General features: G+C 46.4%; 1 protein-coding gene across 1 annotated transcript; it reads left to right on the top strand.

Annotated features, from left to right (window-relative positions):
- Positions 1-107: 107 nt before the first annotated feature.
- Positions 108-23,636, top strand: MRPL48 (mitochondrial ribosomal protein L48). Its single transcript, XM_081860811.1, has 8 exons — positions 108-264; positions 5,037-5,089; positions 6,654-6,697; positions 10,668-10,753; positions 14,374-14,540; positions 19,182-19,284; positions 21,390-21,479; positions 23,411-23,636. The coding sequence occupies exons 1-8, from the start codon at positions 244-246 to the stop codon at positions 23,483-23,485; spliced, it is 639 nt and encodes a 212-aa protein (XP_081716937.1). The 5' UTR covers positions 108-243; the 3' UTR covers positions 23,486-23,636.
- Positions 23,637-24,076: the final 440 nt, after the last annotated feature.

Below are 24,076 nucleotides of genomic sequence, written 5' to 3'. Positions count from 1 at the left end.
GAGGACGCCGCTGATTGGCGGCGGCGGCCGTCTCCTTCGCGGCCTCGGCCACTTTGATTGGAAGGACAAAATTGCGGCGGAACCCTGTGCGGACGGGTCGGGTGAGCGAGGGGGACCCGTTTTGTCGTTGCACGCGAGAGGCTTGGGGGGCATGTGTCGGCGGTGGACCCATAGAGACTCGTGCTTCTCCCGCTGCGTCGCCGTGGTTACCGCCTGGAGGGGTTCTAGGAGCGGCTGGGGAGCATGAACGCGGCTCTGGGCAGAGTACGTACGCTTTTTTGGGTGGGCAGAGGGATGAGGAGAGAGACGGGGCGTTTTGACCTTCTTACTGCACTCCCAGGAGTCTTTGCTTCTTCCTCGATTCTCATTAGCCTCCCTGGTCAAAGCAATAGCTCAGGGCCCAGTGGTTCTCAACCTGTGGGTCCCCAGATATTGATGGACTACAACTCCCATCATTCCTAGCCAGCATGACCAGTGGTCAAGGATGATGAAAGTTGTAGTCCCAAAACATCTGGGGGCCCACAGGTTGAGAACCACTGGCTCAGGCATAGGCAAACTTGGCCCTTCAGATGTTTTGGGACTACAAATCTCATCATCCCTGACCACTGGTCCTGTTAGTTAGGGATGGTGGAAGTTGTAGTCCAACAACATCTGGGGGCCCACAGGTTGAGAACCACTGGCTCAGGCATAGGTAAACTCAGCCCTTCAGATGTTTTTGGACTACAACTCCCATCATTCCTAGCCAGCATGACCAGTGGTCAGAGATTATGGGAGTTGTAGTGCAACAGGGACCCACAGGTTGAGAACCAAAACATCTGAAGGGCTGAGTTTGCCTATGCCTGCAATAGCTCTCTACCATTCTCAGAATCCTTTTCTTTCGGTGCCAGTGATTCTAAGCTGTGCCCATATGTTCTCCATGGGGCACCTTGTTAGGTATAGGATTGCATTGTGAATTTCCGTTTAATTTGCCATGGATCCTCTCTTGAGTGGAATGAGCTGACTTGCAGGGTTTAGGATCGGTTTGATCTTCTTGCAGTCCATGGGACTCTCAAGAGTCTCCTCCATCACCATAATTCAAAAGCGTCCATTCTTCGGTGATCAGCCTTCTTTAGGGTCCAGCTCTCACTTCCATACATCACTACTGGGGAAACCATAGCATTAACTATACAGGCCTTTGTTGGCAAGGTGATGTTTCTGCTTTTTAAGATGCTGTCCAGTTTTGTCACCTTCAAATATCTAAAGCAAAAGCTTTCCAAACCTTTCATGCTGACGACACTCTTTTTTAGACAGGCATCATTTTGCAGCGCAGCAATTCAATTTTACTAGCAAACCGGAAGTTAAACTAACCCCTTCCCAGCCCTGGGAGGAGTACGGGGAGCATCTTTGTGACACGCCTACACATTGCAGCCGACACATGAATGTGTCGTGACAGTTTGGAAAGCTCTCGTGTAAAGGACTGGCACATGGAAGATGGAGAAAGCTTGTTTTCTCCTGCTCTGGAGGGTAGGACTTGAACCCATGGCTTGCAAGAAGGGAGATCCTGACTAAACACCAGGAAGAATTTTCTGATGGTCAGAGCTGCTCAACAGTGGAACGGACGTCTTCAGGAGGTGGTGGGCTCTTCTTCCATGGAGGTTCTTAAGCAGAGGTTGGTTGGCCATCAGGGATGCTTTAGCTGAGATTCTTTCATTTCAGGGGGTTGGACTAGATGACCCTTGGGGTCCCAACTTTACAATTCTATGACTACAAAACCCTACAAACGGTTTGGAGGTGATCCCAAATTTTGGAGTTTGTAGTTAATGAAGCTTCCTTCCTCCAGTATTTGCCTGATGCTGGTTGCCCTTTTTGTCTCAGGTTTCTCCTCCCAACAGAAAGCTAGGTCTTTAAATGTTTTGTCTCCAAGGGACAGCCTTTTTTTAGGGTGGCCGTATTTCAAAAAGTAGCTTTGTTGAGCTTTTGCAGGGAAACCTACCCCAAACATAGTGATTTTAAGCTTTTTGACCTGTTTCCGCTGATTTTTCTATCGCGTTGCCATACATTCCCTGACATTTGGCCAAATTGGCAAAATCCCCCCCAACACCATTTTTACACCCTAAAACCAGGACATGTTAGGGATTTTCCTGACGTATGGCAGGCCTAGCCTTTTTGATCTTTGTAGGTCATTTCAGAGTCCTCGCTAAGGTATTCAAAGCTGTTTTAATCCATCCAGGAAACTTGGAAGTTCAAGCCTCATGGGACCCTTCCTTTGATTGCTTGTTTTAACCCCAGGTAGCTTTCCCCACCTTCTCTCTTCTCCCGCTGTTTCCTTGCCACCTTTCCATTGTCGTTATTTTCCTCTGGTTAGCAGGAACCTCAAGGGGACGTGAAGTCATGTGTTCTCCCTCTTCTATTTTTGGAACTGTCTTGGGAACCTTATAAGAAACCCAAGTTGCTTACACAACACAGGACTCAAAGGTGACCTACAAAGGTTTGCCTATCTCCACAACCAACCTGTCCTCATTCACTGATAAAAATAGATAACAAAGGGCAACTTGCTACCTAGGAAAATTGAGGCAAACGAGCTACCCAAGGATTTGCGCACTCTGAGAATGTTGGTTTAGGGCTTGTCTACAGTTCCTCTTGTCCTGCTGCTTTCTCCCAGGGAAAACTGCTCTTTAGCGCTCAGTCGGAGCAAAAAGGCAATTCAGGTTTTTCATGGATTGCTGTTTGTTCCAGTTTAGAGCTAAAGAGCAGGTTTTCACTGGGAAAGGACTGGGGCAAGGGTGAAATCTCTTGGACTCATGCCTAAAAAGCACAAGTCAAGCGCAAAACTGCTCAGACTGTGTTTCCTAGGCATGGGACAAGCAGAAGTGTGGTAGGTCCAATAAGGGCTGTTCCAGCCCCCACTCTGCCATGCCCACTTACCCCATAAAACACAGTGTGTGGATGGGTATAGCCTTGGCTGCAAAGGAACAATTGAAAGCTGTAAAGCATGCTCTTGAATGTTGCTTTGCCAGCACGGCTTGCCTTTGGCTGCTTTAAAATTCAGCACCGATTGCAAGCCTGATAGAATTGGTTCCTTTTTTAAAAAAATATATTTATTTAATTTTACAAAAAAACAAAAGAATTTCAAAACCACAAAGCCAATCACAAACATACATCAGAATACAAAAAACAAATTAAAAATAAAAACTCCAATTTTTAAATTCATGTTTACATAGCAATCTTTCTTGAATTCCTCCCGCCTCCCTTTTCTGTGTTCCTCTTTGTCCAATCAGATACAGCAAATCCTTACCCTCTTTCAAAACTCATTTCTAGTTATTAAAATCACTTCTATTATGTCTCCGATCTTTCCTCCTTATGTTTGAACACCTTTAACATATTGTTTACTTTTAACATAATATAACTTTAATCTTTCACCCTTTTTCTATTACATTTTTGCATACTTTTTAACACTGTATCACCAATGCCATATTATTTTTATATCCAACATCATTTTAGCATTCATAAACCTTGCAGTATTTCTGCAAATAAGTCTTAAACTTCTTCCAGTCCTCTTCCACCACTTCTTCTCCCAGGTCTCGGATTCTGCCAGTCATTTCTGCCAATTCCATATAGTCCATTACTTGCATCTGCCATTCTTCCAGGGTGGGCAAATCTTGTGTCTTCCAGTACTTTGCGATGAGTATTCTTGCTGCTGTTGTCGCATACATAAAAAACGTTCTATCTTTCTTTAGCACCAATTGGCCGACTATGCCCAAGAGAAAGGCCTCTGGTTTCTTAAGGAAGGTATATTTAAATACCTTTTTTAGTTCATTATATATCATCTCCCAGAAAGCCTTAATCTTCGGGCACGTCCACCAAAGGTGAAAGAATGTACCTTCAGTTTCTTTACATTTCCAACATTTGTTATCAGGCAGATGGTAAATTTTAGCAAGCTTGACTGGGGTCATGTACCACCTATAGATCATTTTCATAATATTCTCTCTTAAGGCATTACATGCCGTAAATTTCATACCGGTGGTCCACAACTTGGTTCCTTTTGGGAGCTCCAAATCAGAGACAGTTGGTGCAGAGGAACGCTTTTCTTTTGCAAACTAGCCTTTGCAGTGCACTCTGTTGCCTTGATCCAAGCTCTTGGGTCATGGTGATACCAGGAAATCCACTCCTCCTCTCTCCTTGGAACAAGTAAGAATGACTCCTCCATTTTCTCTTTCTCTCTCCCTCTTATCACCTCCATTTCCTAAATCTCACCTTTCATTTGCCCTTGCATGGCCCAAACTCGTGCCACCTTCCTCATATTTTGGACCACAACTCCCATCATCTCCAGTCACGTTGGCCAATGGCCAGGATTGATGGAGGGCGTCAGGTTGGCCAAAGCTTCCTGGATGCCTCTATGCTTCCATTTCAGCCTTCCCATTCCTTAATTTCATTCTTTATACAGCAAAAGTAGATTTCTAGCCTCCCATCTATCGCTGTCCGTATTATCAAAACAAGTTAAGTGTAAACTGTTGTTCTGGGCAGAATGGGCTTAAAAATCTCCTCTGTACTATTCTCAAAACCAGGGTTATGTATGTAGACATGTTTGTTGGCATGTAATGTATGATTAGGGAACTTTCTCCCAGATCTGCTCTTTCCTTTTTAAAGATTGAAAGCCAGTGGACAGATTTTGAAATAGATTGACTTAGGTGCAGGTGTATCATCTTGAGCTGAAGACGAGTCTGTGGCTTCAAAAATAAAACCAGCCTAGCGTGTTCCCCATCCCCCTGAAGATTACACTGTGGAAATACACAAGTACAAGTGGCAGAGTATGCAAAAATAGAAATTGCACTCATCTGTCTTCCTGTTGTTCTTTTGTGAACACCAGCCTTTAGGGCTTCTAATAACAGGTTGAGAAGTTTGCTGGTGGCTTGCAAATGTGGAGCTTTGAAGTAGGAGGTGAACGCTGGAATAGATTGCCAGAGAGCCATCAATGCCCTGAAAAACTCTCTGCAGTCTTTCTTGACATTTTAAGGGTATTTTTCTTTTCTCCCCCCCCCCTTTCTCCATCCCACTAGGCCTTCTACCTGGGAAAGGAACCCCTTTTAAAACAGACGCCTGCGCTTATCAGGTAAGGTGAATAACGTTGAAGCAAACATGACATCCTATCCTGAACAAATTTATTCTTGTCGGTAGGGCGGTAGCAGTAAAATAACCAAAATAGGTCAGGGATTGTGGCCTGGTCTTAAGGCATGTCTACACTGGAGGGGGAGCCTTGTTCTCATATTCCACAGTCAGATGTACAACCAGGGAAAAGGGATCCACCCTGACCCTCTGTCAGTTTACTCAGAATTAAGCCCATTTTGATGTTTATTTTATAGATTGATTGCATTTATATTCCACCTTTCTTCCAAGGGGACACGGGTGGCGCTGTGGGTAAAACCTCAGTGCCTAGGGCTTGCCGATTGCATGGTCGGTGGTTCGAATCCCCGCGGCGGGGTGAGCTCCTGTCTTTTGGTCCCAGCTGCTGCCCACCTAGCAGTTCGAAAGCACCCTTAAGTGCAAGTAGATAAATAGGTACTTCCTGCAGCCAATCGGAAGCCGCGCTTTGGTTTCCGAACGTTTTGGAAGCTGAACGGACTTCTGGAATGGATTCCGTTCGACTTCCGAGGTATGGCTGTATGTACACTTGGCTTTGGAGGCCAGCAACTTCCTACTTTTTGCTTGTGTCATCCGCCACCTGTGTTGACTCCCAAATCCCCCATGCGGATCAATGGGGAACAGAGGAAGCTGTTTTATACAGAGTCAGGCCAGTGATTCATCCAGCTCACCATTTTCTAAAGTGATCGAAAGTGGCTTTCCAGGGTTTTCGGCAGGGCACATTCCAAGACGCTGGAGAACCTTTTGTGTCTAAAGCAGATGCTCTATCCCAGGCATAGGCAACCTTTGGCCCTCCAGATGTTTTGGACTACAATTCCCATCATCCCTGACCACTGGTCCTGTTAGCTAGGGATCATGGGAGTTGTAGGCCAAACATCTGGAGGGCCAAAGGTTGCCTATGCCTGCTCTATCCTATCTGCAGGCAACACCTTTTGGGCCCTTCCCTAACATGCAGTTTTGTCATAATGCTTAAGAAGGTGCTAAATGTCAGCCTTAGGAAAGTTTCAAAACACGAAACACACACATGTGGCTGAAGGAAGTCACACGGGTATTGGGGAATAAGGGGAGGTGGTTGCAGGGTTAGATGTGGGAAATTTGCAGAAATAATATACAGTGGTTCCTCGGGTTAAGTACTTAATTCTTTCCGGAGGTCCGTACTTAACCTGAAACTGTTCTTAACCTGAAGCACCACTTTAGCTAATGGGGCCTCCTGCTGCCGCTGTGCCGCCGCTGCACGATTTCTGTTCTCATCCTGAAGCAAAGTTCTTAACCTGAAGCGCTATTTCTGGGTTAGCGGAGTCTGTAACCTGAAGCGTATGTAACCTGAAGTGTATGTAACCCGAGGTACCACTGTATTCATGCTATGTACAATGTTGAAGGTGTATGGTAATTAATTGAAAATAATTTTAAAAATTATTAAACATAACATAAAATAAAATGGACACAGACAGTAAAAGAAAGAAATTTTCAAAACATTTTGCAGACGGAGACATCAAGAGCCTGTAATGACAAACATTCTTCTTCTTTTTCTTTAGTCTTGCCTTAAAAACGTCCAGAAGGAATCCTGTATGTTCCGTAGGTAAGAATTGATTTCCAGGAACTTCTGTGCCAGTAGCCTGAGTGCTGTGCTCTGCTTTGTTGAGTGGAAGTTATAATTCCCCCCCTCTCGTGTAGAGAGGCAGCCTGAGAATGGACAGAGCAGGCCTTCCACTGACAGCGATCACATCAACATTATTAATGATGAGAAATGCTAATACATTGCTAGGCTAGCCTTTGACCATCTGGTGCCCTCCCAGATGTTTTAAACTACAACTCCCATCAGCCCCAGTGTTGGTTGAGACTGATGGGAACTGAAGTCCAAACACCTAGGAGATGGTGGAAGGCTAGTCTAGCACATGTTAGCATAATGATGGTTTGAATGTTTTGCTAGATGTGATACCAACAAATCTTCACAAGTTCTTGCCTGCAGGTTTGTAACCTAAACATTTCTCACATGAACAAATGATTCAAGAGTAGGGGTGTATACTCTCTTTCTAACAGCTGTCTGTAGTCATCCTCTTTCCTCACCTGATTTCCTTGTTTAGTGAATACTGATAATAATAATAATAATAATAATAATAATAATAATAATAATAATAATAATTTATTATTTGTACCCTGCCCATCTGGCTGGGTTTTCCCAGCCACTCTGGGCGGCTTCCACAGAAACCAAAAATACACTAAAATCACACATTAAAAACTTCTCTGAACAGGGCTGCCTTAAGATGTCTTCTGAATGACAGGTAGTTGTTTATCGCTTTGACATCTGATGGGAGGGCGTTCCACAGGGCGGGGGCCACTACCGAGAAGACCCTCTGCCTGGTTCCCTGTAGCTTTGCTTCTCACAATGAGGGAACCGCCAGAAGGCCCTCGGCGCTGGATCTCAGCGTCTGGGCAGAACAATGGGGGTGGAGACGCTCCTTCAGGTATACTGAGCCGAGGCTGTTTAGGGCTTTAAAGGTCAACACCATCACTTTGAATTGTGCTCGGAAACGTACTGGGAGCCAATGTAGATCTTTCAAGACCGGTGTTATGTGGTCTCGGCGGCCGCCCCCAGTCACCAGTCTAGCTACCGCATTCTGGATTAGTTGTAGTTTCCGAGTCACCTTCAAAGGTAGCCCCATGTAGAGCGCATTGCAGTAGTCCAAGTGGGAGATAACCAGAGCATGCACCACTCTGGTGAGACAGTCCGCGGGCAGGTAGGGTCTCAGCCTGCGTACCAGATGGAGCTGGGAGACAGCTGCCCTGGATACAGAATTGACCTGTGCCTCCATGGACATCTGTGAGTCCAAAATGACTCCCAGGCTGCACACCTGGTCCTTCAGGGGCACAGTTACCCCATTCAGGACCAGGGAGTCCTCCACACCTGCCTGCACCCTGTCCCCCCAAAACAGTACTTCTGTCTTGGCAGGATTCAACCTCAATCCATTAGCCGCCATCCATCCTCCAACCGCCTGAAGCATACTAGCTGCTTGATCCTATTGATGTTTAGTTGTGCATTAATCACAGGATGGATAAAAACCAATAATTTCTTTTAAAAAATGGGGGGGAAAGGATTTTTAAAAATTTAAATCGGATTTTTAAAATAAAATGCTTTTGGAGGAAAAATCTTTCTAAAGATAGCTTTCTGTTTAAGTTACATTATAGTCCAAAGGCTATTCATCAGGAAATTAGGATTTGTTTTAAGTTTTTCATGTGTGTAGTCTTTTTCTAAAAAAATTGTTTAACCACATCAGTTAACAAACATGCATGCATATAGTAGAATGTTATTGTTTTAGTTAAATAAATAGTTTCAATTGTTATTAAGGAAATGGTTATTTTTCTCCTTCCAGTAAAGTACAGCAGAAAAGTTGTCCAAATATAAAGTTAACTTATTAAACCTCACAATAATTTCATAATTATCTGTCTATGTATTTCTAAGAGTACAGTGGTGCCCCGCAAGACGAACGCCTCGCAAGACGGAAAACCCGCTAGACGAAAGGGTTTTCCGTTTTGGAGGCGCTTCGCAAAACGAATCTCCCTATGGGCTTGCTTCGCAAGACGAAATGTCTTGCGAGATTTTCCGACTTTTTTTCCCTCCCCCCCTTTTTCTAAGCCACTAAGCCGCTTATCAGCTGATCCGCTAAGCCGATAAGCCGCTAAAAGGTGCTAATAGCGCTAAGCCGCTAAGCCGTCAATGGGCTTGCTTCGCAAGACGAAAAAACCGCTAGACGAAGAGAATCGCGGAACGGATTCTTTTCGTCTTGCGAGGCACCACTGTATAACCAAATCAGTAATTTTTGATATAACTGTAAAAACTGCTCTGAAAATTTATTGTTCCAAAAATGAAACCTTCATCTGGTTGTAAATTTGCAAGAATGAGTCTTTCTGTAAAAAAAATGATTTAAATCAAGTCTTACTGACTAGCGATTTAAATCATGATTTAAATTGTGATTTAAATTGATTTGAGTTAAATCAAATCCACCCTGATTAATCATCTTGAGCTTGGGGTTTTGAATAAACATGCGTTGGATAGGATTGCAAGGGCTTGTTAAAGCAAATAGCCTTCAGATACCCACCCATTCTCCCTCTCTTTCTATGTCCTTGGGACCTCTCCCCACTGTCCAATGTCTTTGCTTCTTCTTTTTTAAATAAATTTTTATTCACTTTCTTTTCTGTCATTACAAACATCTCCTATCAATAATATACGTATTACACATCTTCACCCCTTCCCTCCCGGACTTCCCTCAGTTTCCATTTCTGGTTTGTTAACCCCTTATTACATACTGCTGTTTCTTACAATCCACTATATCATTTCTTCATTGTTTTAAATGTTCTCTATTAATAAAGATATGAGTGTGTATTTAAATCCTGCCATCAAGTCAATGTTCTTTCTTTGCTTCTGCAAATATATTATAAAAGGTTCCCACTCTTTTTCAGAGTCACTGTTGTCCTTTTCTCGTAGTCTATCCATCAATTTTGCCAGTTCTGCATAATTCATCATTTTTTATTGCCATTGTTCTTTTGTTGGAATTTCTCCAGTCTTCCAGTTTTGCGCTATCAAAATTCTTGCCGCTGTAGTAGCATACATAAATATCGTCCTATAATAATAATAATAATAATAATAATTTATTATTTGTACCCCGCCCATCTGGCTGGGTTTCCCCAGCCACTCTGGGCGGCTTCCATAAAAACCAGAAATACACTAAAATATCACAGATTAAAAACTTCCCTGAACAGGGCTGCCTTAAGATGTCTTCTGAATGTCAGGTAGTTATTTATCGCTTTGACATCTGATGGGAGGGCGTTCCACAAGGCGGGTGCCACTAACGAGAATCCTCTTCTCTTTCGGCATATCTTGACCTAAAATACCTAACAGGAAGGCTTCTGGTTGTTTAACAAATGTTATTTTCAATGTTTTCTTCAATTCATTGTATATACCGTACTTTCCGCTCTATAAGACACACCAGACCATAAGACACACCTAGTTTTTGGAGGAGGAAAACAAGAAAAAAAATATTCTGAATCCCAGAAGCCAGAACAGCAAGAGGGATCGCTGCGCAGTGAAAGCAGCAATCCCTCTTGCTGTTCTGGCTTCTGGGATAGCCGCGCAGCCTGCATTCCCTCCATAAGACGCACACACATTTCCCCTTACTTTTTAAGAGGGAAAAAGTGAGCCTTATAGAGCAAAAAATACGGTAATTTCCCAATATATTGGGCAGTGTCTTTGCTTCTTGACGCAGCTGCTGTGAGCGTCTGGGCGATGCTGCGCAGCTCCTGCCGTCCCGTTGTGACACCTGTGGCTCATTTCTGGTTTCATTTGAGCGGTTGGAGAGAAGAACGACACAGAAGGCAGCAGCTCCTGCTTCCGCCTGACACTATCTTTCAGGCAAACGTGCTTGCCATGGTGACGGTTTCACCAAGGAAACCCCCAATTTGCTGGGTTCCTTGGAGCACAGTTCAAAAAGCACTTGGCTAGTGGGTTTAAGGTTTCTGAAGGGACCTAACTGTGTCTGTTTTGTTTCCCAAAGGTAGCACTCTGCTGGACTGCCCCAGGCAGTACAGGTCCCAGCCTACTCACCGCATTGGCCAGTTCAAATACCTGCTCCCCAAAGAGGTAAGCACCTCTGATCTTGGGCTCTGCTGACTGGGCAGTTTATTGAAAGAAAAAAAATCAGAGATTGATGGGAAAACCTTCAGTGTAAACCATTTGATGTGGATTGGTGGAGTTGAGGAGCACCTGGTGTATTTCCTTTCTTTCCCTCCCAAAATATTTTTATTGATTTTGATGTGAAGAATTAATCAAAAGAAGGAAAAGCAAAAGACGTAGACCACAAAACATCACATGCCTGGAAGGACAGAAGTGCAGCACAGCTCCAGAGAAATAATAACTTACTGACCAATGCAAGGATTTCTCTTACAAATGGCAAAGATAATGTAAAAATAACAGTATCCTCCTCCACCACCACTATTTACCGTATTTTTCGCCCTATAGGACGCACTTTTTCCCCCTCCAAAAATGAAGGGGAAATGTGTGTGCATCCTATGGGGCGAATGCAGGCTTTCGCTGAAGCCTGGAGAGCGAGAAGGGTCGGTGCGCACCGACCCCTCTCGCCCTCCAGGCTTCAGGAAGCTGTCAGCAAGCCGTGGGAGAGCTGAGCTCAGCGCCCCCCAGGGTTTGGGCTTCGTGCAGCTCTCTGCAAGCCGTGGGAGGGCTGCGCGACTTCGCACAGCTCTCCCACGGCTTGTGGAGAGCTGCCTGTTCTGGGGTCGGGGGAAGCTCGGGCTTCCCCCGCCCCAGCCCCGCGCCTGGGGGGGGGGGGGAAATATTTTTTTCCCCTTTATTACCCCCCCAAAAAACTAGGTGTGCCCTATGCTTGGCAGGGGGTTGGACTCAATGGCCCTTGTGGTCTCTTCCAACTCTATGATTCTATGATTCTATGCACCGGTGCACCCTATGGGCCGAAAAATACGGTAGTTTGTTTGCTGCTTTTCCATAGATAAAACCATGCTCTAGGCGGCTAACAACATGAAAAGATTTCCACAATTTCAAAGCTAACAAAAGCAGTCCTAAAGAAGAAACGGAACGCATCCAAAAGTACACAAGCACCATTGAACAATTCCCATGTAAATCAGTATAAGATCAAAAAATAAAAAATAATATCAATAGCAGCAGCAACCAGAATCTGCACATGAACCCAACCCAAGAGTCTGTTCCGCAGCTTCAGCTTTTGCAGCTGGAGTCAGTCTGGACTCTGCCCTCCCAGGCCAGGCTGGAAAAGGCCAGCAAGGAGCAGGTCTTTGAGGACTCACAGCCCAGTGAGCTTGTTGTATTTCTTTTTATAGCACAAGAATGGACGTGGTACGCTTTGTACACTCCTTGGAGAGAAGGAGTTTATTAATCTGAGACTATTAATACATTATTCTTGTCCATTTCACTGTTTGCCCACTGCGCCAAGTAGTACATTGAAACTATAGGAGGGGGGAGTGCTGTTGTCCCCCTTTCAGGTTTCCCACAAGCATCTGGTCAGCCCCTGTGAGAACAGCATGCTGGACTAGATGGACCATTGGCCGGATCTAGCAGACTCTTATTATGTTCTTATCCGTGTAGCAAACTGCAAAATACGGTGGACGCTCGGGTTGCGAATGTGATCCATGCGGGATGCACATTCGCAACCCGCAGTGGCGTGTCTGCACATGTTCGGGTTGCGATTCAGCGCTTCTGTGCATGTGCAAAAAGCAATTTAGCGCTTCTGCGCATGTGCGACTGCCGAAACCTGGAAATAACCTGTTCCGGTACTTCTGGGTTTCGGCGTGTCCGTAACCCACAAAAAAGCAGCTTGAAGCGCCTGTAACCTGAGGTATGACTGTACAGTCGTACCTCTGGTTGCGAACGGGATCCGTTCCGGAGTCCTGTTCGCAACATGAGCAGAATGCAACCCACGTCTGTGCAGGTCGCGATTCACCGCGTCCGCACATGCGCGTGACATCATTTTGCGTGTCTGCGCATGTGCGAGCAGTGAAACCCGGAAGTAACCCTTTCTGGTACTTCCGGGTTGCCGTGGGACGCAACCTGAAAAAACGAAACATGAAGCAAACGCAGCACGAGGTATGACTGTATATGGGCAGAGCAATCCTAAGCCCCAGGCGACCACTTTAGGATTAATCTCACTGAAAAGTGGAATAGGGATACAATCAAGGAACGATACAACAGTTGCCACGGTCCCAAACCTTGCTGCTCACTCAGACCAAGATGGCAGGTAAGGGTGATTTTTCCCTCTTCTTACCTTGTTGCACCTGATTCCAGACGCCCTCCAGTAGCAAAAAAGGGCGTTAGGATCCCACTCGAAGTAGCACAAATTGAGTTGCGTGCTGTTGCTGAGCAGCAGCAGAGATGGAAAGCCACTCTTGGAACTTTTCGGAGGATGAGAAATCTGAAAGGGGAGGCCTTTGCAGTTTGGAAAGATAATGAACCAATCACTCATCTGGGCAGAATGTCTTCAAGGCAAAAGTTGAAATAGGAGCAGTTTGTCCTAGCTTGTCAAGAGCCGGGAAAGATTTTAATTGTTCCAAGACGATTTCGGTTCTTCCCCACCCCCTCTGGCCCCGGTACTGGGAATCAGCTGAACATAAGAAGAGCCCACTGGATCAGGCCAATGGTTCATTTAGTCCATCATCCAATTTTCACAGTGGCCAACCGGGTGCCTGTAGGAAACCAGCAAGCAGGATTCGAACACATGAGCATCACTCTGACCTCCTGTGGTTTCCAGCAACTGGTATTCAGATGCATTGCTGCCATTTACTGTGGAGGCAAAGCATAGCCCTTCACGGCCTAGGACCCTCGTACCTACGGGACCGCCTCTCCCGGTATGCCCCGCAGAGGACCTTAAGGTCCATAAATAGCAACACCCTAGAGGTCCTGGGCCCTAAGGAACTCCGATTAGCCTCAACCAGAGCCAGGGCCCTTTCAACACTGGCCCCAGCCTGGTGGAACACTCTGCCTCATGAGACCAGGGCCCTGCAGGATCTGATTTCTTTCCGCAGGGCCTGTAAGACAGAGTTGTTTCGCCTGGCTTTTCCCTTGGAATCAACTTGATCCCCTTCCCCCCTATCCTCTTTCCTTTTCCTTCTGTGATGGAACTCCTATTTGGGGACTTCCCTGGCTTTTTTCTGGCCCACGAAGGACCAGTCTGGATAGTTGGCCTTGGTGAAGATTTGACGTTTTCATGCCCCAAAAAGTTTTTGATTTGAGTTTCTACTGAAATGAGGCTGCATTTTAATGTTGCGTTTTAATCTTGTTTGTAAGTTGTATTTTAATAAATTGTTTTTATACCTGGTGTTAGCCGCCCTGAGCCGGGTCTTGGCTGGGGAGGGCGGGGTATAAATAAAAATTATTATTATTGTTGTTGTTGTTATTGTTATTGTTGTTATTATTATGGCTAGTAGCCATCAGTAGCCCTCTCCTCCATGAATTTGTCTAATCCTTTTTTAAAGCCTTCCAAGTCTGCCTCCTCTAGAGGGAGTTCCATAATTTCACTATGCGCTGTGTGAAGAAATCTGTCCTTTTTATCTGTCCTGAACCTTCTAGCCTTCAGCTTCGCTGGAGGACGTTCCAGTTTTAGGAGGGAGAAAAGCTCCACTCGATCCATTTTCTCCATGCCATGCTTCAGGTAGATCCTTTTACACTTGCGGGTGCTCCCAGCTGTGTTTGAGACAATTCTGCTTCTTTCTTCTCAGGTTCCCAAGAAAAGGAGGTTACAAATGAAGGAGATTGACCCTGGGACAGAACACGCGTATGGAGTCTTGAACATCGTCATGACCGGCTACGACATGACCTCGGTTGAGCACTATGCGCAGTACATCCACAAGCTCTGCAACCAACACTCCATCAAAGTGGAGGAAAGGTATAGATATCTGATGGATCCCTGCCTGTGTTCTCCAGTGAGACATCTACGCTTTGCCTCATGTGGTTGAATGTTGTGGTTTGAGGCTCTCCAGATAGTGGGACTCCCACTGTCCATCAGCCCCAACCGGCTTGGGGCCCAGTGGTCAGGAAGGTTGGGTGTTGTAGTCCAATGACATCTTGGAGCTTGTTGTTGTTTAGTCGTTTAGTTGTGTCCGACTCTTCCTGACCCCCTGGACCAGAGCACGCCAGGCACTCCTGTCTTCCACTGCCTCCCGCAGTTTGGTCAAACTCATGTTTGTAGCTTTGAGAACACTGTCCAACCATCTCGTCCTCTGTCGTCCCCTTCTCCTTGTGCCCTCCATCTTTCCCAAAATCAGGGTCTTTTCCAGGGAGTCTTCTCTTCTCATGAGGTGGCCAAAGGATTGGAGCCTCAGCTTCAGGATTTGTCCTTCCAGTGGGCACTCAGGGCTGATTTCCTTCAGAATGGGGAGGTTTGATCTTCTTGGGACTCTCAACAGTCTCCTTCAGCACCAGAATTCGAAAGCATCCATTCTTCGGCGATCAGCCTTCTTTAGGGTTCAGCTCTCACTTCCATTCATCACTACTGGGAAAACCATAGCATTAACTATACAGACCTTTGTCAGCAAGGTGATGGAGCAAGGGTCGGCAAACTACAGGTGAAACCCGAAAAATTAGAATATCGTGGAAAAGTTTATTTCAGTAATTCAACCTAAAAGGTGAAACTAATATATGAGATAGGCTCATGACATGCCAAGCGAGATATGTCAAGCCTTTATTTGTTATCATTGTGATGCTGCTTGTGCACCTTTTTCTTCCACACTTTTCCCTTCCGCATAACTTTCCATTAATGTGCTTCAATACAGCAGTTTGGGAACATCCAGTTTCTTCTGCAATTACCTTTTGAGGCTTTCCCTCCTTCTGGAGGGTCTCAATGATGGCTTTCTGCACAGCTGTCAGGTCAGCAGCCTTCCCCATGATGACGCCTTTGCTTGATCATTCAATACGTGCAAAATGGAAAAGTCAAATTGCTGAGTGAAGAATCTTAATTATTTTCAGAGGATTTGTCACTGGAGGAAACCCCAGAATGCCTCAGGGCACCCCCCCCCCCTTTGTTGTCTAGGTGGCCACCTAAATGCATTTAATCTGGCTGCTTAACCTGCTGTGATTTGTCCTGATGACATGACTGCATTCTTCGGTTCTCATGCAACTTAAAAAACCATCGCCGGATTGCATCCGTAGCATGTAGTCACACACACTCCCCGCCACCTCCAAAATTGGATTCAAATCTGCTGAGATCCTACCATCCACTCCTTCACACCACTTCAGTGCTTACTTTCCAAGTTCTGCTTGACCAATCAAATCAGAAATCGCTTCTGCGCATGCCCAGATGCCGAAAACCGCCCCTGCGCAGAAGTGATTTTTGGCGTCTGGACATGCGTAGGCGCGATTTCCAGTATCTGCGCGTGCGCAGACATGATTTCCAGCGCCGCTCAGCGAGTCCCCGTGCCGTGCTGCGCTGGTTTAGCACAGTGCGCGGGGGACTCAGTGAACAGGCGGCTCAGTTCGAGGGTGGCTTGGGGGCCAGTAAAACGGTCTTCGTGGGCCGCATCTGGCCCATGGGCTGCACGTTGCCGACCCCTGGTCTAGGTCTATGAAACATCGTATGATCTTTGAGGAAGAAAGGGGATTGTCTTCCATTGCAGTATTCTGAAATCTGTTGGGTGGTTGGTTTGTTTTTAAAAAAACCTCTTGTACTCTATTCTGGACATCTTAGAAAAGACTAGAGGGTTATGTTCAGCATGAACCTGCTTCTCTCTCTCTCTCTCTCTCTCTCTCTCTCCTGAGCTCTTCCTGTTGTATGGATGGACCTCTTTTTTTCCTACCCGGCCCAGAGACAAAGGTTCCGTTCAGCCTCTGCAGCTTGACCTTTTCCCTCTGCTTTGGCTCTTTGAAAATCCCAGGAGCTGATCAGATCAGGCAGAACAGCAAGCTGGCTTTGTTCCGCCGCAAAGAGAAGCCTCCCAAAAGAAGATATCTTTAAAGGAATGTGTGGAATGGGCTTTTGAAAGGTGGTAGATAAAATCGGAACGAAGGCTCGCTGGATTGTGAGATGGAACATAGGAAGCTGCCTGCTATATATATAGAGTTAGACCTTTGATCCATCTTGCTTAGAGTTTTGTACATTGATTGGCAGCAGCTCTCTAGGGTGTCAGACGGGGCACTTTTCATATTGGAGTGTTTCTTCCCCCCGCCCTGATTGTGTTCGATTTCTAAGTGTTTTACCCGGTCCTTTAAATTGCGTTTTTATTTTTGCAGAATGTTCATTGGAAGGCATTAGTGTAGTAGGACAGTGTGACTGGAGAGGATAATGGATGGGCAGGGCTCAGAATCTGTTATCTCTTGAATGATAGACATATTTTCAAACTTCTCTCTCTATAATACAGTGGTACCTCGGGTTAAGTACTTAATTCGTTCCGGAGGTCCGTTCTTAACCTGAAACTGTTCTTAACCTGAAGCACCACTTTAGCTAATGGGGCCTCCTGCTGCCGCTGCACAATTTCTGTTCTCATCCTGAAGCAAAGTTCTTAACCTGAAGCACTATTTCTGGCTTAGCGGAGTCTGTAACCTGAAACGTCTGTAACCTGAAGCATATGTAACCCGAGGTACCACTGTACAGTGGTGCCCCGCAAGACGAATGCCTCGCAAGACGAAAAACTCGCAAGACGAAAGGGTTTTCCGTTTTTCGAGGTGCTTCGCAAGACGAATTTCCCTATGGGCTTGCTTCGCAAGACGAAAACGTCTTGCAAGTCTTGCGAGTTTTTCCTCTTTTTTCCCCTTTTTCTAATCCGCTAAGCCGCTAATGGCCGTGCTTCGCAAGACGAAAAAAACGCTAGACGAAGAGACTCGCGGAACGAATTATTTTCGTCTTGCGAGGCACCACTGTATGTGCTTGGTGTCACTTTTCAGCATGGGTCCCCATTTTCACCCAGTTCACAAACAGGGGAAGCTTGCTTGAGCCAATTGCAGACTGTGCATTGAGCTAACTGCACATTGGTGTTTGTTCCTTTGAAACCTTTCCAGGTGAACAGTACATGCGCTGTTGTTACCTTGCCTCACACATCCCTGCTGGGCAACTGTGCTCCTCAAAAGAGGATCTGTTGAGAGCACTGCCTGCCCCAGAGGTGCACTCTGTGTGTAAAAGAAACCGGGCTTTTAGTGTTGCAGTTCCAGGCCTTTGGAATGAGATACCAGCCAATTGCCCAACATTGTGATGTTTAGACAGGGGTCAGCAAACTTTTTCAGCAGAGGGCCGGTCCACTGTCCCTCAGACCATGTTGGTGGGCCGGACTATATTTTGAAGGAAAAAAATGAATGAATTCCTATGCCCCACAAATAACCCGGAGATGCATTTTAAATAAAAGGACACATTCTACTCATGTAAAAACACCAGGCAGGCCCCACAAATAACCCAGAGATGCATTTTAAATAAAAGGACACATTCTACTCATGTAAAAACACGCTGATTCCCGGACCGTCCGCGGGCCGGATTGAGAAGGCAATTGGGTCGGATCCGGCCCCCGGGTCTTAGTTTGCCTATCCATGTGTTTAGACATCTACTGAATATGTTTTTCTTTAAGGAGGCTTTCCCTGTATTGTGACCCAGTCACTTACGACATATTAATCATACATCTGCAGGAATGGTTTTATTGGAAAGCTGGTAAAAATGGAACCGCTTGCTTATAGAATTTGCATGGGTGTTGTTGTTTTTTTGTATTTCATCTTATTTTTATCTTTTTCTGCATCACTTTGTTTGCCCTACACTGTAAATCAGTCTATAAATTTGTAAAATAATAAAGAAACCCCAGACATCATTTTTTTAAGATAGCAGGAGATTCGCCATCTTAGAATTGGAACTTTCACTTCAAATCAAGTTCCTAGGGTGTGGAGATAGCATGTTCAGATTGTTTAAACCAGATGGGAAGTTGCACAGGGCATCTGGGTTTAGTTTAGTTTTCCTTCTCCAGGGCTACTAGAAAGAGAGACACTTTATAAAATATATGCAAAGGTGCATTGTTTTTGCAAATTGCAAAAATCAAGCTTTCTTGGCATCAGATTTTAATGAACTTTCTCCCGGTTGAGGCCCACTCAGGGAACTTCAGAGCCAACAGGAATGTTGCTGTGTCTCATGAAACCACCCAACCGAGCACTCTGTGTCTCCTGCAGCACTCTGATTATCTTGAAAATCAACCTATGGGGCACGTACTTGCTTTTTCTTGCATTACACCCACCCCGTGCGCCTTTGGGACGAGACCTGTAAACAAATACGCCTTGCTAGTTTTTGCAGAAACCATTTTCAATGCAGATTTCCCAGTTCCGCTGGCACAGAGGTAGGAGTTTAGCGCCAACAGGCCTCATTAGCGCAGGCGGTTGTGCTCCATTTAACGAAGGCAGCCAGTCTTGTCTGCATCGCTAATTTGTCATGAAGGCTCCATCTCAGGAGCCTCGCTCTCTGGGGCTGGAAGTTCGGTTCTTTCTGCTGAATAGTGCAAACGTCTCCTTTCTCTCGCTTACCCCTTTCGTGCCTGTGGAATGCTGATAACAGCTGCTGTTTCCACAGCTATGCCATGCCCACCAAGACCACGGAGGTGATGCTGATGCAGGAACAAGGCTCCAAGGCACACCTGGATGCTGTTCTTACAACCCACCAACGTGTTGTTCAGGTAGGAGGTCTCACCTGCCCAATTTCCTCTTCGTTTTTGTCTTTTTAATAGTATGGTGACAACATGTTGCCCGGCAGTCTTTCAGCTGAGTTCTCTGTGACTTCTTTGGAGTAAAAGGTAAAGGACCCCTGTACGGTTAAGTCCACTCAAAGGCGACTATGGGGTTGCGGCGCTCATCTCACTTCCAGGCCAAGGGAGCTGGCGTTGGTCCGCAGACAGCTTTCCGGGTCATGTAGCCAGTAGGACTAAACTGCTTCTGGTGCAACGGAACACCATGACATAAATCAGAGTGCACGGAAACGCCGTTTACCTTCCCGCTGGAGTGGTACCTATTAATCTACTTGCACTGGTGTGCTTTCGAACTGCTAGGTTGGCAGGAGCTGGGACAGAGCGACGGGAGCTCACCCCATCGCGGGGATTCAAACCGCCGACCTTCCGATTGGCAAGCCCAAGAGGCTCAGTGGTTTAGACCACGGCGCCACCCGCCACCCTCTTCTTTGGAGTACACAAAAAACAACAGGGGCAGTGCTGGAGATGCAGTCGTTTTAAAGCCCCACTGCTCTACTTTGATCATCTTGGTGGAACTCCTCTGCACACATTACAGTAGCGGGTAAAGGTAAATGTACCCCTGACCGTTAGGTCCAGTCGTGGCCGACTCTGGGGTTGCGGCGCTCATCTCGCTTTATTGGCCAAGGGAGCCAGTGTACAGCTTCCAGGTCATGTGGCCAGCATGACTAAGCCGCTTCTGGCGAACCAGAGCAGCACACGGAAATGCCATTTACCTTTCCGCCAGAGCGGTACCTATTTATCTACTTGCACTTTTGACATGCTTTCGAACTGCTAGGTTGGCAGGAGCAGGGACCGAGGAACAGGAGCTCACCCCGTCGCGGGGATTCGAACCGCTGACCTTCTGATTAGCAAACCCTAGGCTCTGGTTTAGACCACAGCGCCACCCACATTGTAGCGGGTAGAGGAGGTCAATTCCCCACCTTTGGAATAGAGTGTTGGACAAGGGAGACCAGAACAGAGATACGCCGCTGTGGAGCTCAGTAGCTGGCATAGGTCAAGTCTTTTTCTCAATGTATAAAACGGGGGAAGACACATCTATCCCCTTCAGAGGAAGGATTGGATACGACAGTAATAAAGAAACACCTCTTCAGGCCAGTGGCAGACCTACGTAAGAATCCTGGTTTCACACTGTGTCATGGTCTGGTTCATGGGTGGTAGAAGTCCCAGCTGAGGACGTCGGGACTGGGGGCAAGATGGTGGGGTGGGAGCAGGAACAGGGGTCCAGAAGCCAGGAAGCCAAGAGTCCAAGGGTCAGAGAGCCAAGGGTCAGGAAGCAAGGAGGCATGAAGTCAGGGGTCCGAGGATCAAGAAGCAAGGAGTCAAGAAGCCGAGGTCCAAGGATCAGGAAGCAAGGAGCCAAACGCAGCAAGGCAGGAAGCGTGTTGCTGTGGCAAAGAGCCAAAGGGAAATGCTGACCTTATATCCCTTCCCAGCTCTTGCCACCAGGTGCAGTGAGTTACCAATCGGCCTCACCTATGCGGCCGCGCCTTGCCTCTCCAGAACGAACTTAGGAAGGCCCCAGTCCTGCGAAGCCCTACTGGTCACAGGGCCTGGCTCCTGCATGCACTCCTGACACACTGTGCCTTTGGTTCCTGCTGGAAACGGGCTCTTCCTCCCCTCCCCCCCCCATTATCTTTTTTATTTGATTTTCCAAAACATAAACATACAACATAAAATAGTACAAAATCCAGATATTGAGATGACTCTAAATCTCCATACTTCCCCCCATCCCTTCCATGGGTCCTTTTATTTCTATTTTCAACTGCATAACAGTATCTGTATCAGTAGACGTATCTGTATCTAACGGGGAAAGCCACCATGACGTTTTTTGTTCTAATAAGTCTTTATACTTTCCCCATACTTTAAAAATTGATTTTATTATTATATGATTCTGAAAGCCTTTGTGTACTTTCACCTTATCATAATGATGTGTGCTGATAACATAATAGGCCTGTTTTTTTTGGGGGGGGGGGTTTGCTCTCTTCCCTTTCCCCTACAATGATCCATTCTGCTTCTTTTTTCCTCTTCCCCTTCAGATCAGTGGTTTGAATGCTGCATTCGCTCCTATTCTCTTGGAAATTGTTCAGAATAATCGGCCCGAAGGAGTCCATCTGTTAGTGAAAGAGGTATGTGGATTCTTACTGAAGCATTCAGGTTTAGCATTGTGGCTCCTGGCTTTAAAACTATTGTTAAAAAGCAGGTCCTGAGAAGTGCTCCAGGACACACACACACACACACACACACACACACACACACACAGACACCCCTCCCTCTCTCACGCACACCCTCCCTCCCTCCTGCATTTGGTAGTTGGACACCCTTTGGAATAAATTCCTCAGCAGCCATGATATAGAGCCTCCCTGTTCAGGCGCAGTTTGCCTTGGAATACCAGGTGCTGGAGACAAATAACCAAGGCGGGCTTTTGTCACTGTGCCCTGGAAGAAGCAAAGATCACCAGTGTTGAAGCAATGATTCAACATCAACTTCATTGGACTGGTCATGTTGTGCAGATGCCTGATGATCGTCTTCCAAAGCAACTACTCTATTCCGAACTTAAAAATGAAAAGCGTAACGCTGGTGGTCAGCAAAAGAGGTTTAAAGACTCTCTCAATGTAAAATGTAGTAAAGGTAAAGGGACCCCTGACCATTAGGTCCAGTCGTGACTGACTCTGGGGTTGCGGCGCTCATCTCGCTTTACTGGCTGAGGGAGCCGCCGTACAGCTTCCGGGTCATGTGGCCAGCATGACTAAGCCACTTCTGGCGAACCAGAGCAGCGCACAGAAACGCCGTTTACCTTCCCGCTGGAGCGGTACCTATTTATCTACTTGCACTTTGACGTGCTTTCGAACTGCTAGGTTGGCAGGAGCAGGGACCGAGCAACGGAAGCTCACCCCGTTGCGGGGATTCGAACTGCCGACCTTCTGTTTGGCAAGTCCAAGGCTCTGTGGTTTAACCCACAGCGCCACCTGCGTCCCTAAAATGTAGAATAAACACTGACAAAAATGTAGTAAAAACGTAGTATAAACACTGACAACTGGGAAACACTGGCCTGCGAGCGCTCCAGTTGGAGAACAGCTTTTACCAAAGGTGTCATGGGCTTTGAAAACACTCGAACCCAGGACACAAGGGAGAACGTGCTAAGAGGAAGGCACGCTTGGCAAATTCACACCGTGATCAACTCCCGCCCAGAAACCAATGTCCCTACTGTGGAAGGACGTGTGGATCCTGAATGGGCCTCCACAGTCACTTACAGACTCACTGTTAAAACCGTGTTTATGGAAGACAATCTTTTTTGGCTATGAGGGATCGCCAAAGAAGAAGCAGCAGTACATGGGGTTCCCAGATGCACCTGCCTGCCCATTGCTAGGAGGAAAATGCCAGACCTGATGGACCTTTTGCTCAGGCCCAGCAGGGCTCATGTGGAAATGCTGACTTCTTGAGAGAAGCTTCACAGCAAATTTGAACCTTGGCGTCTTTACTTGGCGTCCTTTGCACCACAGGAAATTTGTTCCAGAACAAATGAGGGGGAAGTTTAAACCAAATGGCTGCGATTGTGATGCTAATGGAAATGACTAGAATCAAGCAAAACAGGCAAATTACCACGCACCCCATGTATTTGCATACTTTGGCTTTGAGCACAGAATCTGAGGGCATAATTGATTTTACAATGTACAGTCATACCTCATGTTGCGTTTGCTTCACGTTGAGTGTTTTCAGGTTGTGTTCCGTGGCGATCCAGAAGTACCAGAAAGGGTTACTTCTGGGTTTCGCTGCTCACGCATGCGCAGACACTCAAAATTACGTCACGTGCATGCGCAGAAGCGGCGAATTGTGACCCGCACAGGCGCGTGCGAAAGAAGGGCTTTGCACCTTTATACAATATGCATGTGTGCTTGGGCCCAGGGTCTTTTGCCTCACCATCCCCACTACTGACTCCCTGTTGCTACTCAGCTTAAAAAAGAAGTGTCCCTGGATTCACTGAAAAAATTCTTGTAACCATATGCTAATATCTATAACATCCTGCTCTTGTTGTTTTCCCCTCTCTGTCCCTCCACAGCACACGGAAGAAGACTTCAAGGTTCGGCTGAAGGCTCGTCCAGAACTGGAGAACCTGCTTTCTCAAATGAGCTGAGTCAAGCACATCACAAATACCCGTTTTACATCGGGGTTTGTGGCTGATCGTCGACCTTTTCGCAACGTTCCACAACACGGTGGAAGTGGACCTCTGTGTTCGCTGCAAAACACGACGAGTCTGTTTTTTCATAATAAATGTTTAATCTTTATGGCGTGCTTCTGCGGTGTGCTGTAACATGAGGCAATTTCTGCTGTTAGAGTTAAGCAAAAGTTCATTGCGTCACCTGTACCAATTTAGACTTCTGCTTACAGAATCTGGAAGCAGAATCCTTAGGTTTTCTGGGTAGAATACTGGCAATTCAGCACTCTGTACAGGGCAGGCCCAACCAGTTTATTGAGTGTGTGTGTGTGTAGGGGTGTGTGTGTGTGTGTGTGTGTGTGTGTGTGTATTAAGGTGTTATCAAGACCTGAGCTGTAATGTGCCCCCTGAGCTGGGCTGCTGCTCTCACGTCTGATGAGGGACCTGTCCCATCCTGTCGTGAAGAAATATTCAGCTTCTGGCAGTGTTAGAAACTGGGATAGAAAAACAATTCCCCACATGGCTCCTGGAACCTGGGTTGTGGGTGCCAAAGCAAATTGTCCAGTAGTG

The sequence above is a fragment of the Podarcis erhardii genome (assembly GCF_964252035.2).
Source record: "Podarcis erhardii genome assembly, chromosome: 4".
NCBI lineage: Eukaryota > Metazoa > Chordata > Lepidosauria > Squamata > Lacertidae > Podarcis > Podarcis erhardii.
Note: the sequence above shows the minus strand (reverse complement) of the source record. Positions and strands in the feature narration are given on the sequence as shown.